This window comes from Myiozetetes cayanensis, unplaced genomic scaffold (genome assembly GCF_022539395.1).
Source record: "Myiozetetes cayanensis isolate MyiCay16 unplaced genomic scaffold, myiCay2020 scf5-8, whole genome shotgun sequence".
In the NCBI taxonomy this organism is placed as follows: Eukaryota; Metazoa; Chordata; class Aves; order Passeriformes; family Tyrannidae; genus Myiozetetes; species Myiozetetes cayanensis.
Genome location: NW_026087742.1, coordinates 29,910,955 through 29,926,097, shown reverse-complemented (window position 1 = coordinate 29,926,097; position 15,143 = coordinate 29,910,955). Strand labels below are relative to the sequence as shown.

General features: G+C 44.2%; 2 protein-coding genes across 3 annotated transcripts in view; one reads left to right on the top strand and one right to left on the bottom strand.

Moving 5' to 3' along the window:
• USP35 (ubiquitin specific peptidase 35) overlaps positions 1–1,344 on the bottom strand; it is a 26,181-nt gene extending 24,837 nt beyond the window's left edge. The window contains exon 1 of the mRNA XM_050333761.1: positions 1,211–1,344. The gene's annotated coding sequence lies outside the window, so the exon portion shown is untranslated. The remainder of the gene's footprint in view (positions 1–1,210) is intronic.
• On the top strand, positions 1,274–15,143 carry KCTD21 (potassium channel tetramerization domain containing 21). Of its 2 annotated transcripts, none has more exons than XM_050333770.1 (2): positions 1,274–1,418; positions 9,448–15,143. In XM_050333770.1, the coding sequence occupies exon 2, from the start codon at positions 9,475–9,477 to the stop codon at positions 10,258–10,260; it is 786 nt and encodes a 261-aa protein (XP_050189727.1). In that variant the 5' UTR covers positions 1,274–1,418; positions 9,448–9,474; the 3' UTR covers positions 10,261–15,143. The 2 variants fall into 2 exon arrangements, with proteins under 2 accessions (XP_050189727.1, XP_050189726.1); XM_050333769.1 differs by lacking the exon at positions 1,274–1,418 and adding an exon at positions 3,090–3,316.

The window sequence follows — 15,143 nt, the reverse complement described above, 5'->3', positions numbered from 1 at the left end:
TTTGACCACTTTTAGAGTCTTTTGGTTCCCTATGGGATGGGAACATCCCTGGGTGTCTCTCCCCAGGTCAGTTTGTTGGAGAAAACCTGAACCCATCTTGGCCAGTTTCTTATAACAAGATGCTGCCTTATAAACAGGTTTGCAAAGCCCTGCAGGCACCAGAGGACTGCACACACCCCCACTTCCCGGTGTTGCTCCTCTACGTCTCCCTCCAAGAATTTCCCTGCACCCTGAATCCTAAAAAGCCAAATCCTCAAGCATTCCTCCTCCACCATTCCCTTCTGCATCCTGATCACAGAGAATCCCTCTCTCTGAGCATTTCTCTGGGAATTCTGAAACCTGGGCCTCTCTCCTGAACTCCTCCCTACAAGCATCCCTCTCTTGAGCATCCTTCCTGCACCTCAACCTTCTGAGAAGCTCTTATTCCAACCATCTCTCCTACATACCTCCCTTCAAGTCCTCTTCTACATTCCAAACCCCAAGCATCACTCCAAGTATCCCTCCCAAGCATCTCTACTGCTCCCCTTCCTCCAAGTATCCCTCCCTCGGAGCATTCCAGTTCCTAAGAACTCCATTCTGACCCCCAAGCACCCCTTAATCACAGCTTCTTTCTGCATCCCTTGAACAAGCTCCTGCATCCTGACTGCCAAGCATTCGTGCCTCTAAGCATCCATCCTCAACCCTTTCCTCCAAGCATCCCTCCAGCATCCCAACACCCAAGCATCCCAACTCCTGAGCATCCCGACCCCAAGCATGCCTCCTGCACCCCTTTTCCCCAAGTACCCTTACTGCACCCCTTCCCCTGAGCATCCCTCCTGCACCCCTCATTCCAAGCATTCCTCCTGCCTCCCTTCCCCTGAGCACCCTTCCTATACCCTTTACCCTGAGTATCACCGCTGAATAACTCACCCCAAGCATCCCTCACCCTTCACGTACCTCTCATCCTGAGCATCCCTCTAGCATCCCTTTTCCCGACTATCCCTCCTACACCCCTTCCCCTGAGCACCCCTTGTACACCATTCACCCCGAGTATCCCTCCAGCACCCCTCACCCCGAGCATCCCTCCTGCATCCCGAGCCCACTTCACCCCTCCTGCACCCCTTGCCCAGAGCCCTTTCCCCCCGTCCCCCTGCTTCCGACCACCCCAACCCCTGACCTCCCCTCTCCTGCATCTCTTTCCTTCCCACCCCCCCCTCCTTCCCCGCGTTACCTCCGGCCGGGACCGGGATGCGGCGTGGCCGGCTGCGAGCCGCAGTCCCGGAGCAGCGCTGGGCAGGGCCGGAGCGGCGGCGAACTACATCTCCCAGCGGGCCGGGCCGGGCCGTGCCGAGCCGTGCCGGGAGCGCCGCGCCCCCGCTTCCTCCGCCTCCCTGCGCCTCCCTGCGAGCGGCGGAGCTCGGCGGCTGGAGGGGGCGCAGGTGGGTCCCCGGCGGGGCTGGGAAGGGGGCGTGGGAAGGGCCGGGGGCACCCCAGCGGAACTCCCCCAGGTGGAGCGACTGAGGCACGGGGAACAAGCGGGTACCGGCGGCCGGGAGCCGCGCTGATGGTCCGCTCTGGGATGTGGGAAGGATGGGTGAGCCCCCTCGGGGGAAGGGGGGGGTGGGTAAGGGGTATTTTTGTAGTATTTTAAGCTAAATTAGTAGTGGGAGCGCCTGGCTGTGTTAGGTAAGCCGTACCTATGGTTGTCCTTAAGAGGGTAGGGCTCAGCGCCACTCTGCAAACTTTGCATTCCCCCACCCCCTTCCAATGAAAGATCTCCGAAATTTAAGGATTCACAGCACATCCTGTATGCCCACGCCCGGGACACGCTGCCAGGTGGGTCTGGCTGGTCAATGGCCGTGAGCTGTACCATGCAGAGGGTCTAATTCTGGATGGTACATTCTTGTTACTGTGATTTCTGAGTGGGATTTGTTATCGTTCAGCTGCATCCGTGCTGGGAATTAGCTGCCCTTTCACTGCACGGGTGCTCTGGAAGTGATGGTGTCAGTGGGAGATGGGGTGGAAACTGGATTGCTGGACCACCCTGTGTGTGAATCAAGCAGTATGCACGTGGTGGGCTACCACGCGTGCAGATGAAGTGGTCCAGAAAGGGAATAAAGTGGTCCAGGAAGGAAATAAAGAGTACTCCAGGGGTGCCAAGTGATACTTATGTGGATGCCTGGACAGGACACTGAAAAACATTGAAAACCTTTGCCAGAACTGACATTAAATTGGTATATTGGACCGTGAAAAGGGTATCATCTTGGAAGGAAGTGATGCTCCCCGCTGCCACGAGATCCCAGACGGGCTCCCTCCTGGCTGCCGGTGGCAGTGCCCTCCTGACAGTCTGCGCTGCCCACCCAGCAGCCCCTGAGCCCACGGGTGTCGCAGGTCACACCAGGACAGTGACGAGCAATGCAGCACATTTTTTATTCTCTAAACCTCGCTGCAGCCGCATGTCTCTGGCTCTGCACTCCCTCTCCCCCTCCATCTTGTCGCCAGCCGTTCTCCTTCAGCAGCACTTAACCTTCATTTCATTCTCCTCCTCCCTGCTGTGCACTGGTGCTTTTGTTCCTCTTCTCTCAGGAGGAACCTGACCTTAGTTTTATATCGCTCCTTGCTCTTACTAACGGGGCACCGGCTCTGTTTTCCTACCCATGCCTCCCTAACCCCTCCTCTTTTTGCTTAAATTCGGCATCTGCAGAGACCCTACAGGCAGCCTCCTGCGTTCGGCTGCATCCCTAAGCAAGCAGCCCAGGAGATGCTCAAGGGCATCGAGGTGCAGGTCTGGGAAGGGGTGAACACACGGCATCATCGCACCCACAGCAAACCAGAGCTGTTGTGGAACTCCCGGTCACGCTTTCCCATTCTTCCTGCCCATTCTCATTGCCAGAGCAGAGTTTCTCTGTCTAATGAAGCACGGCTAGAAAATTAAATGTAAATAAATATAAATAACTGGCTGCACTCCGAAGGTGGATTGTCAGCGTGTCGATGGCCAGGTATTGCAGCCGCCGGCAGATCGATACCAATCCTGTCGTACAGGGAGAAAGGAAGGGTGACCCGTCGTTTCCTGCCTCACGCCTGCTGGGAATTTGAGTCCCGTCCCAGAGCTGGTCACAATGTCCCCCGTGCCAGCTTCGGGGTGAGCGGCCTTTCCCCAGACGCCTGCTGGAAATTTCCAGAGGCATCACAGCAGTCCCGAAACAAAAAGCTGCTGTGCCGTCCCCGCAGGCGCTGCGTTTTGGGATCTAGTGCTCCTGGCAGACACGCCGTGCTCTGCTTCACCGACTGAATTTTAAGCTGCTAAATGCCGCATTTTTGGACGGGTTGATATTAAGTAAGTGTCCAAAATCAGGTGGGTCCGTCCTGCAACGATGGGAAAACATGGGGTTTCCTCTGTAAGATTACTATAAATAAGCATATAGGCTACAGAAACTACTGCAAATCTTTAACCTTCTGTAATTGAGGATGAGCTAAGTATGTGTTCATCAGGCATAGGTGAAGGGAGGGCGAGTCTGTGCCTGCAATGGATTTTGTCCAAAATTATTCCTAAAGTTCAGCTCTCGTTGATACTTACTGTCTGCTAAAATTGAAGTGTTTATTTTTTTATCCCTTAAATATTTTCGTTTGTTTGTTTCCCCTCCCCCACCCCCTTTAGTTCTTTGATTATTATTTTTATGCTGTCTTTCATGGAGTTATTTCTAGGCTTCAAAATGCCTGGTCTGCAGCCCCATCACACAGTTGGGCATGAGCTCATAGCCGAGGGTCTGGATTTTCTCCACAAAATCATCCCCTTGAGAATCAACAAGGCACAAAACTGCTCTGCAGGTAGAGTCACAGCAAGTGCCATGGGGCTGGCTGTGCCCAGATGTGGAGTTCTCAACTTCGTTATGGTTTTTTTACTCAAGGCTTGGATGTTTTGTAGAAACTGGAATTCTTACCTCAAACCAAAACACGTGTTTCAGTAAAACACAGTGGAGCAAAGGGATACATGCTGAGTGTAGGGGAACTGGGGCATAACCTAGAGCAGAACAAACATTGTGCAGGAGGAACCATCCTTGCCTGATTATGTGTTCACCATTAATATGCTCTAATGGAGCAGACTGGAGCCCCATCCTGCAACAACTATCTTTTGCTGAATCCCATTTAGAGGCTCCAGCAGCCATACAGGTGCCCAGCTGTTTCTTTTTTCATACCTCCTTTGGAGCTGAAATCAATCCTGCCCCTTCTAAGGCAGAATTACTTCCTATAAAGCATTACCTAATCTGTCTCTTGCAACATTTATTTACTTGATGTGGCTTTCACCAGCTCTCTTGGGCAATACTCAAAAAGCCAGAGAGGTTTTTAGTCTGGCTGCTCTTCCTAATGCTTAGCAGAAGTGGTCCCTGGTTTGCTTTAATTTTATTGCCACTTAGGCATTCTTCATTGTGCCAGCCTAAATAATTAATATCTTTTTTTTTTTCCTTTTTGCTGTGTATGTTTTTTGTGGATCATTTTTACTCCTCACCTATTAATACGGAAACTGCTCATACTTCTCTGTCTTAAATACAGGTTTTCAAAGTTTTGGTTATGGAGGGATATTTTACAGGTGAGCGAGCTATTGAAGGCTACACTATAAAATTAACCATCAGTGCAATATATAATATACATAAACTTGTGAGGCACTGGTACACTGCACTGTGGCTGCCCCATCCCTGGAAGTGTTCAAAGCCAGGCTGGATGGGGCTCTGAGCAACCTGGTCTAGTGGAAGGTGTTCCTGACCATGGCAGGGGGCTTGGAATGAGATGATCTTTAAGGTCCCTTCCAACCCAGGCCATTCAATGATTCTGTGATTCTATGAAATTAAAACCGTTAGAAACAATGACTGTGTAAACAGCCACATATTGCTTCATCTGGCAGCAAAAGACCCTGTTGTTGTCACAGCAGAGGTTAACTTGTATTTCAGGGGGTCCTACAACTTCAAATGCCTTTAATGCCATGTGTCAGGGCTTCAGAGGCCCTAAGCAGCCTGTGGGATGGACTTTGGAAACCTTAACAACTCATCATCATCATTATCTCCTACATTCTTGCTTTGCTGCTCTGTATTTATTTAATCTCATTAATGAAATCCTCTGAATGACAGTAGGATCAGCCTGTTAACCTCATCTTGGGCATTTCCTCTGAAATCTGAAAGGATTGATTAATTCTTCTTCCCCAACATTTGTAAAGTGAAATCTGTGTTTGCAGTCAATTTCTTTTCCCAATAAAAATCCTGTTATAAATTGTCTTCAGACAGATATAGATATAGATACATATATCTTTTGGCAACCATATAAACATATCTATAACTTTAGACTTTCCATTAAACTGCATTTTTTTGGCTAAAAAGGATAGACTACAGCTGTATGCATTTTTCAGAGTGGTTAAATACGTCATATTTGTGCCATTTGTCTGCATTTTACTTATGCTGGCAAATCATGACTGAAGCTTTTTTTTGGATGATTACTTGTACACTTGTGGGTTTTTGCCAACTTGGGTGAAACAGGCACTCAGTTAAATTATGTATACAGAATTTTATTTATTAGCTAATTAAAGCGCTCTTAAATGTGATGAGTACAGGAGAGGGAAAATAAGCTTATCCAAAGCTGTTCTACATTCAAAATGATTAGGCAAACAAAGTGGTGTGATAATACGTGAAGGCATCAATTAGTGAAAACACGTAGATTTTGTCATTTCACATACTTTCATACCTTCCCTCTGTGTCAACCCCCATTACTCTCCCAGGTTCAAACCAGTTCTTTGCTGAACTAAACTCGTGGGCTTGTTAGAGCAGAAGGTTGTTACAGAAATGTTCTCTATGCAGATACTGAGGATGCTCCTGTGAGTAAAACCCAAGCTAAAATTTACAAGCCCTGGTCAGCTGAAATGCTTAGATGCTCACAGACAGCTTCTATTCAGGAGTTTGACTTTTTCATGAAGTTAACCACTGCTAGTTAAGCACAAAATAAATCTTATGTTCTTTGGCCAAATTCACATCTTCAGCTTTCAAATTAGATCTCTAAGTGATCTAATTTGAATAAATTTTAAGTGCTACTTGAGGAGGGGCTACACAAAAGACTTTACTATCATTCTTTGCTTCCAAGAACCATAACCCAATTTGTACTTGTCCGTAGTGACTGCAGGTTATGGAATCATACAGTTATAGAATGGTTTGGGTTGGAAGGGACCTTAAAGATCACCTAGTGCTAACCTGCCTGCCATGGTCCACTAGACCAGGCAGCCTCCCATGTCCAAGATCAGACGCTTTTGGTACCTCCTTTTTGTGGAAATGCCACCAAGCAGATGTGATTTTCATGCTGCATTCTTGTACAACCTTTATATTGCATTAGTGTATTGCAAAGTTACCCCAACACATTAGCAAAGTACCTAGGCTTGATAAACCAGGGTAGGGACTGCAAATGCTGGTTGGATGAGCAAAGAGAGAAAACTGACAACATATTTCGATTTTTAGAAGTTTATGAAAAACATTTTTTGATTAAAAAGTTTGTATGAAGACAAGCAGCAAGGACTGACTTTCTTTCCCCAGCTACTGTCAAGTATGTTGGTTGCTCAGTGCATTAAGTCCAGGTTGATGATAAATCCAGTAGACACAGGGGTGCTCATCTGCACTGAAATTTTGCGTCTTCTGAGGTTCCCAGACTATCAGATTCATCTTTGTACTATGAAGATATAAACCTCTAAGTCATGGGATGAATTAGGCAAAAGCAGATGATTAGGAATGGGGAATAGTTATCCTGCAGCCTTATGCCACGGGCCAGATGTTTGCATCATAAATGTTTGAAATTTAATCTAATGCAGGGGCAGTGGGAAGGGTCAAAATAAAAGCAGGCTGGTGTCCTGGGGGACTGAAATCCAGCCTGTATGGGTCTGCAGACTGTAAAACAGCCATAAGCAGAATAGGCTGGCCAGGGCATGTGTCTGAGCAGTGCCCAGAGGTGGGAGAAGAGCAGAGCCCCCATGGTGAGGGAGTAACGCCGTGTCTGCCAAGTTCTGTGCTACTACACCCACAACTTTTCCAACACTGGAGCTTAAAGCTTGGGCAGATTTCTGATGCTGTTGCTGGCAGCATAGATACAGCCTTCAGCTTTGAAGAGCTCATGTTACTGCCGTATTTTGTTGGCAGCCTCCCTTTTGGACTGCTGATAAAGAAAACAGTTACAAGACACTTTAACATTATCTGTTCAGATTTGACTGAGCAGTCTGCTTCTCATTCAGGCTATTAGCCAGTGAGGCTTTGGATCAGAGTAAACCTAGGGTGGATGATGAGTTTGAAATGGAAATCTGTATCTTTGGACCATATGGTGGTCTTTAGGTTGTGACTCTTGACCATGGGCTTTGCCAAGTGAAGCCTTGTCACAGACACATCAAAGAAAACATCTCACTCTGCATCTGGCTAAGGCTGGCCAAGAGCATGAGAAACCAACTCTCATGGTGTAGATAAACAGGCTTGGGCTCAAAAATCTGCAAGCTTCACCTATGAGGAAAGAACAGAAAAACTGGGGTTGTTTAATCTAAAGCAGCCTGAGGGGCAGCAGAGATTAGAAGCAATGAACGTGGTCTTTGCAGTCACTGTCAGTCCTGCTTCTACAGGCTGTGTTATTTGCAGGGAGGTGTAGGGAAGCTTCTGTTTGATGAAACATGATAAAAAGTAAACCCCATTTTAGTCTTTAGGTTTTGGAAATGCCTGATTGTGCTTGTAGCAATGCTTTTACAGTCATATTGCAAGCCCTTAGGGGAAAAAAATACATGGCAGCCACTTGTGCTACAGAATTAGATCAGTTAAAGCCTCCATGTGATCAGGTTTAAACAGCTCTTGACTCTAAATTGGGTAGAAGTCTTCAAGAGTGGGAAGTATGCTGAGACTACAGTGCTAAGGGGAGCTTAGCACTGGAACAAATAGTTTTCTCTGGAGTATATTTGGCTGAGGTTAGTCACAAGGAGGGTCTTTGGTCATGGGTGTACACGGGGTGCTGTGTTGGTGTATGCATGCATTTTTATTTGCCAATTTTGTTGGATACATGGGACTAAGGGACACACAGACAAAGCACTCTGGATTTAGAGATCTGCATCTTTCCATTATGCACTGGGATATAGGCTGTGTGCCAAGGGCTAAAGAACAAAGTGGAATGTTAGTCTTAAACTAGAAGCACAATATGAATTCTCATTTGACCTGTTAATTAGCTGCCCTAGGTTGGATCAGTTTTTCTAAGCAATATATGCTGCTGTCTAGAGATGTATTTGTTTTAGGATGCCATTAACACTAGTATTTTGATTTTAGCAGCCATAAAAATTGATATTTCAGCATGAGATGACCTGTATTTTGCTGTGATTCCAGAGCTGATAATAGTGTGTAGTGTCTATGATTATTCCATGACTAGTTAGGAAAATGCCTGCCTCTGCAAGCAAACACAGTTGAGTTTCTTGCTGAACTGTTGATTGATTTGGATTCAGCAAGCAAGGGAAAACAGATTTGCAGGTCCTCACATAGCAAGAATTATGGCCTACCTTGTGCAAGACAGCTGAGCTGATCTGCAGTGGAGATGGCTACGTAGCTCCTTTCTCTTTCCTTGCCCCAGCCCTGGCATTGTTCTGGTTCCAAGATACAGCTGAAACATATGCTAAATAGAAAATGTCACATTTTGTCCCTAAACTGGTTCACTGTGGGGTCAGACAAGTGCCAGAGATGGCATAAGGGAGGAGGACTGTATGGTGGAGGGCCAAAGGAGGTCATGTCCCTTCCTAAAGCAGTGATGTTTAACTGCACCTTAAAATTGCATCCTCAGTTTGTCTCAGCTGATTGCAGAGGAACCATGTGGAAACAACATCACCTGGGATATGGCCCAAATTAATCAGAAAATGTTTTCTAGGGTAAAACACATTGGAAGGAGGAAGCCTCATGGTTTTTTGGGTTTTTTTACTGTCCTGTGCTTATGGCAGCAACTGCTCACTGTGTCAGGGGATTCTGCTTTAAACATGTCTTCAAACACTATGGAAGATGTTGTTGGGATGTGTCCAGTTCTTGTCCAGTCCTTTTTTGTCCTCTCTAAATTCTGTGTTCCTGAGGGAAATGGGATCATATGAGCCTAGGACACAACTCTTGCTTTGAAGTCAGCCACCACTGTAGGCACTGATGGGAGGGATTTCACTTTTAGCATGATTATAAAGCTTTGGAAGACTTATGTTTCTGGCACTAAACTGAACTAAGGAAGTCCTGTTCAAATCTGTTAGGAGAAAAAACATCCTTATGCTTGTTCTCAAGATACAACCTCCAAAAGTAATTCCCCACTTCTAATTTCTATGATGAATTCTTGCCATTTAGTTACCCTTATATATTTAGGACTCTTTATCTCTGTAGTTTAACCTTTCAAAAAGGTCAATGCAACTAAATGTGTTGTGTTGGATTTTCTTTTTTTAATTTTTTTTTTTAGAGTTAGTCCCAGCATCGTGATTTTTCCATGATGTCAGAACCTATCACACTCAATGTTGGAGGAAAACTCTATACCACCTCTCTGTCCACTCTGACTAGCTTTCCAGACTCAATGCTGGGGGCCATGTTTAGTGGGAAGATACCAACCAAGAAGGACAGCCAAGGCAACTGCTTTATTGACAGAGATGGCAAAATCTTCCGCTACATCCTGAACTTCCTACGAACTTCTCACTTGGACCTCCCCGAAGATTTTCAGGAAATGGGCTTACTTAGACGGGAGGTGGATTTTTATCAAATTCAGCCGCTGATTGAGGCCTTGCAGGAAAAGGAGGTAGAGCTTTCTAAAGCAGAGAAAAATGCCATGCTCAACATCACCCTCGATCAGAAGACCCAAACCGTTCACTTCACTGTCCGAGAAGCACCCCAGATTTACAGCCTGTCTTCCTCCAACATGGAAGTGTTTAGTGCTCATATCTTCTCCACGTCATGCCTGTTCCTGAAGCTTCTGGGTTCCAAACTTTACTATTGCTTCAACGGAAACCTTTCTTCAATATCCAGCTACCTGCAGGACCCCAACCATTTGACCTTGGATTGGGTGGCAAGTGTGGAAGGCCTTCCTGAAGAGGAGTACACCAGGCAGAACTTGAAGAGACTCTGGGTGGTGCCAGATAATAAGCAAATCAATAGTTTCCAGGTGTTTGTGGAAGAAGTGCTGAAAATTGCCATGAGTGATGGTTTCTGCATAGATTCTTCTCATCCACATACTTCAGATTTCATGAATAATAAGATTATTCGCCTAATTCGGTATAAGTAGGAAGAGCAGTTTATTGTGGTGCAGGAAGCCTGGAGATAACACAGGTTAAGTGTTTCCCTTTAAAACACACTTACAGCCTAATTCAGAATCATGCTTATCTGGATTAAGAGTCACTAACAAGGAGATGATTTTACTTTAATGTACTTACCAATACAACCTTTCAGAATATGTCCATATTCTAGATGGAAGCAATATTGTCTAGCGCCTGAATTAAGGACTGGTTCTGTCTCTGCTGCCCTCTCTACCTGCTGTACAGCTGTGGGGAAAATCACCTAACTTCTCTTCTTTCTACGTTTCCCAGTTAAAAAATGGAAGTCATCCCTAGCCTGTGTTGCAAGGGGATGTGAGGGTTCAGTCATCAAGGTTTGGAATGTGTCTGGAGAACAGATGTGGTGAGAGATGCCATGGAACTGCAGCGCAGCAGACAGCCCTATGACAGCGTTTTCCATGTCTTGCTGTATCACCAAGAAGCTTGGTTGGATCCACAGATAAGAAGCCTCCCCATGTGCGCTCAATACAGCTGTAAAGGATGGTGCAAACTGCAAATGAGTAAGGGATCCCATCTCCCTGGGTTCAACAAAGGACTTCTGTCACCATCTGAAGCTGCCTTGTGTTTTTTTTCTGAACCCTGTGAGGAAGCCCCTGCTTTATTCTGCTTTCAGGGAAGCAATGTTGGAATAATGTGACTGGCATGGAGAACAACCAAGGAAGCCATAGAAGAAAGAATGGTGTTCTTACAAACAAAGAAGATTAAACTTTTACATTCCAAAGGCATCCAAGACAACTAGTCCTTTTCTTTCTATTGCAGTTGTTAATGATTGTCTGGAGGATGCTGCTGAAACTTTCTGAGGTGAAGACAGAGTTTGAGGCAGAGGCCCCAAAATGTCTTCTAAGCATTTTAGCCTCTTCTAGCATTCTTTTGGGCACATCTCCCTTCAGCAGTGCCTGGAGTGCATCGGATGCTCTCTGGATAGGATGGATTCCATTTGAAAAGACAACATTCTCATCAGGTTACATCTAGTATTTTTCTTTACAAAAACAGAGGCTCACTTTTCCTATCCTGGTACATTAGGCCTTTTTTATTAACAACCATGTGAAATGGTCAGGTCACTAAACAGCATTTTCCCCACTTGCTTGGCTTCAGTGTCAGGTTGTCAGAGGTAAGGCAGTAGGAAGCCAGAGGTGACGACAGTGGTCAAGCTCTTTCCTACACACCTGGTCTGTGCTATAATGAAGATTATAATTCAGTAGCTGCATGTTTAGAGACATCATTTGTGCCACATTCAAGATGGTTCTTTCTCAGCTAATTATGTTTAAAAGTATCTTAACTGTGTTTCTCTAACCAGATGGCTATAAGTACATTAGAGACCCTCTGGAACATTTTCTGGTGATTTTAATGAGATAAAAGGGAAAATGCAATAACCAAGTTTTGCATTTACAATTTAGCACTTCCAAAGGTTCTTAGCACAGGGCTGCAAAGCTCTGTATTACTCATGTTCTTGTTTCCCAAAGTAACTTGTCTGTCATTACATTAAGCTGACCTGTGAACAAGCATAAAGAAGCTCTTTTTCTTGTAAAAAACAGTGAGATCAGTATATTTCTATGGTCCCAAGCTGTAACTGCATGAACAACACAAATCAGCATGCTGATGGGAAAAATGCACATTCTGCAGCTCTTGCCAGCCTGTTAAAGACCACTGCCCTTTGTTTGACTTGGTGCTAAACCAGCATGATATACGTGGGACCATGTTGCCAGAAAGTACTGACTGGGCTTGAAGCCCTCAGAACCATTAAACCTGGCAAATACTGTGAATTTTAAGGACTGCAAACAGGATTTTGTGGCCAGATTCCGGCTTGAGTCACCATATTTATCTAGCTTTAGTTGCATTAGGAAGAATTTTTTTTTTCCCTTCATCCCTGCCCTGAATTATAAAACATGTGTTTGCCACTCAGCTGGACGTTCACGGAGATGACTATGCTGTGAATATGATTATGATCTGTAAAATGAACCCTTTTTGATCAAATCTATGCCTTGAAACTTCAGCCTTTGCTGAATTTATGATAACAGAGCTTTTGGGGACCATTAACAGTATTTCTTTTTAACCCACATCCTTGAGAGTAGCTTTTAAATGATCTTTACCAGGAGATCATTTGTCATCATATGTCATGACTAAAGTAATACTTACCTGTAGGAATTTGTTTCCTGTCAGCTTGAGTATTATGAAAGGTAAGAGCAGTGGGGATAAATCTTGTTGGAAGTGGGTGGGGGAAGTCTGATCTTACACCCTTTAGAGCTCTGGATCAGTACTACTACATTCTGTTTCAGCAAAATAAAAACATTCCCTGGGGGATTTGAATCATTACTGCATTTTCTGGTGAAAGGTGAGTAAGAGAAGTCCATAAAAGGAGAGAACTGAACTCAGATCTTCACCTGGAGTGCTTTAAGCCATTAGTCTCTTATGCAAAAGATGAATGACTTGAATACACACTTACTCGTGCTCATGTAACTAAATCAGGAAAAGGTAGAGCTGGCCACAAATCTGTCATTTATTAATACATAGAGAGATGCAAATTATCTCTCGTCTTTGTGTGGATAGATGCAAAATTTCCAACCAGTATAAATGAGTTGAAGCCAGGCTTCGGGAGGAACAGAAAAGCTCAAGGTACCTCTAAATTGCTAAGCCCAATAAACATCGTTATGTATGAGGTACTATTTTTAATGCCACGGCCGTTCTGTGTGCTAATGGAGGATGGGAAATAGGCAGTGAGTGAATCACTGGTGATTGTAGGCAAACATATGTTCTGTGCAGTTGCTATTTCAAACTACAGGCTAAGCTAAATCTATAGCTGCTCCCGAATTTTGCAGTCTGTGAGTTAGGTTATAATGACTGTTTATAGGAATGTTCTCTATCCAGAGCATTTGTTTGCATTTTATCTGGATAGCTGGTTTTTGTTTACCTTCTTTTTCTGAGCCCTAGAGGTGTAACTTGCTTTTGTTTACCAGTGAACAGCACTGATAATGATTTTTCTCAAGAGTTTTCCTGAATTACAGAGAAGCAAACATGCACAAAGCCCTTTTAATGCAGCACAACCCCATCACTAGCCATGAAAAGCGCTTAGCATTTATTAGCAGTAACATCTAAAAATTATTTCACAACAAATAGGTGGTGCTTTTCCTGAAAAGGATCTAGTGACTTTTTTCCCCTTAAAGCTCAAAGGGTGTTTTCTTCTACATCTTGGTGCATAACTCCTGATTCTGCCATATGCCTGTCTCCGTCAACACCTTTGTGTACAAAATGAGGCCAAGTCCTGCAATTTTTTTAAATGGCCTTTTTTGGTGGTTTGTTTTGTTGTTGATTTTTTTTTTTTTTAATGGCTACTGAATAGAGCATTCAGTTTTGTTAGAGCAGAAAGATATCAGTGTTAGGGCAGATGATAAACAAGTTGTTAGCTGTAGTCTACTGTCCTTTTCAGGCCTGGACTTGTGCATAGCACAGTGGTATTTCTTATATGACAGAATTATTCTGAAACATCTTAATGGAGTCCAGAAATAAACACTTGTGGATTTCTGTATGTGTTTTTAGGCTTGATAGCTCTTAAATATCTAACAATGTCTGCTTATAATCACAGAACTGAAACTATACATAAATATTAAGACATACTTGGTTTATACAACTGTTAAGAGTCAGGAGGAGTTGGTGGGAGGCATGATTGTTGCTGCAGGTGATGGTGAGGAAATAAATAGTTGTAAAAATTTAGATCTGAAAGAATTCACGTTAACAAGAAATCCAGGATTTAGTAGGGAGAGTATAGAGAATCTTGATGTGTTCAGGAAAAAAAAAAAAACAGCAAGATAACAATAAAGACAAAAATTTTGCTGGAAGAGGCTGTAATTAGAATGATTCACTGGTCCTTTCCAGTTTTAATCTCCTATAATGCACCTTAAATATGCCAAGAGTTATGCTAGTAACTTCTCAGGAGCGGGCAACTTTGCTTCAAATTGCATGTGCTTCAAATCACCAAACATCTGCACTGCTGTACTTACATATTATAGCTGGGTTGTTGAGTATTAACTGCTGCTTGAGTTCACTTGCAGTAAATACCTGCAGTCAATCAGATTTACTCCCACTCTAGGAGAGGCTGGTGGAGTCCATATATAAGGTTGATGGGAGTAATAAATACTGTCTTCAGCCACAGACTGAGGAAAGTAAATCTAGGATCTTCTGACACTTCACAGATAATTGGAGAAGTTATGAAGAAGACTCCTTTGGGGAGTTTTATTTTCACCCCATCCCTTTGAATTTGGTGTCATTGCTCAGAATTTCAATATATTTTGAAATATTTAACTGCCATTCTGCATCCACACACTGATGGACACAAACATGCAGGGTACAAGCAGTGCTAATATGTGGCCCTCCCAGTAAAAGTTTTGTATGTGAATTAGTACAGGCAGTCATACAGCTACTCTGTGCAAGAAGGGCAGGATGAAGCATAAATATCCAGATCAGGGTCTCAGATTCACCTAGGAATAACACAAGGATTGGTTTCCATATGAATTCAGAAAAAAAGGGGTATATCTAATAACTCCTTTTCTCCTACTTCTCTTGCCATTCCCCTCACTATTTTCTTGCTCTAACTCCTAACTGTAGGATTTTCCCATTGATCAGAATTTGGGCCCTAGTTCAGCAAAAGCCATGCTTTGGAATCAGTAGGATTTGAAAAGTGTCAAAAGTTGGTCTTTATTTCTATCCACTTTTACAGAGATCCTGGGGTCTATCACACTTAAAAATCTTGATTGCATTTCTCTGCCTGCATTTCTTCTTTTGTGAACTGTTACTAAAGTGTATTTTATAAAACAGTAAATAAAATGTGAATGAAGCAGGA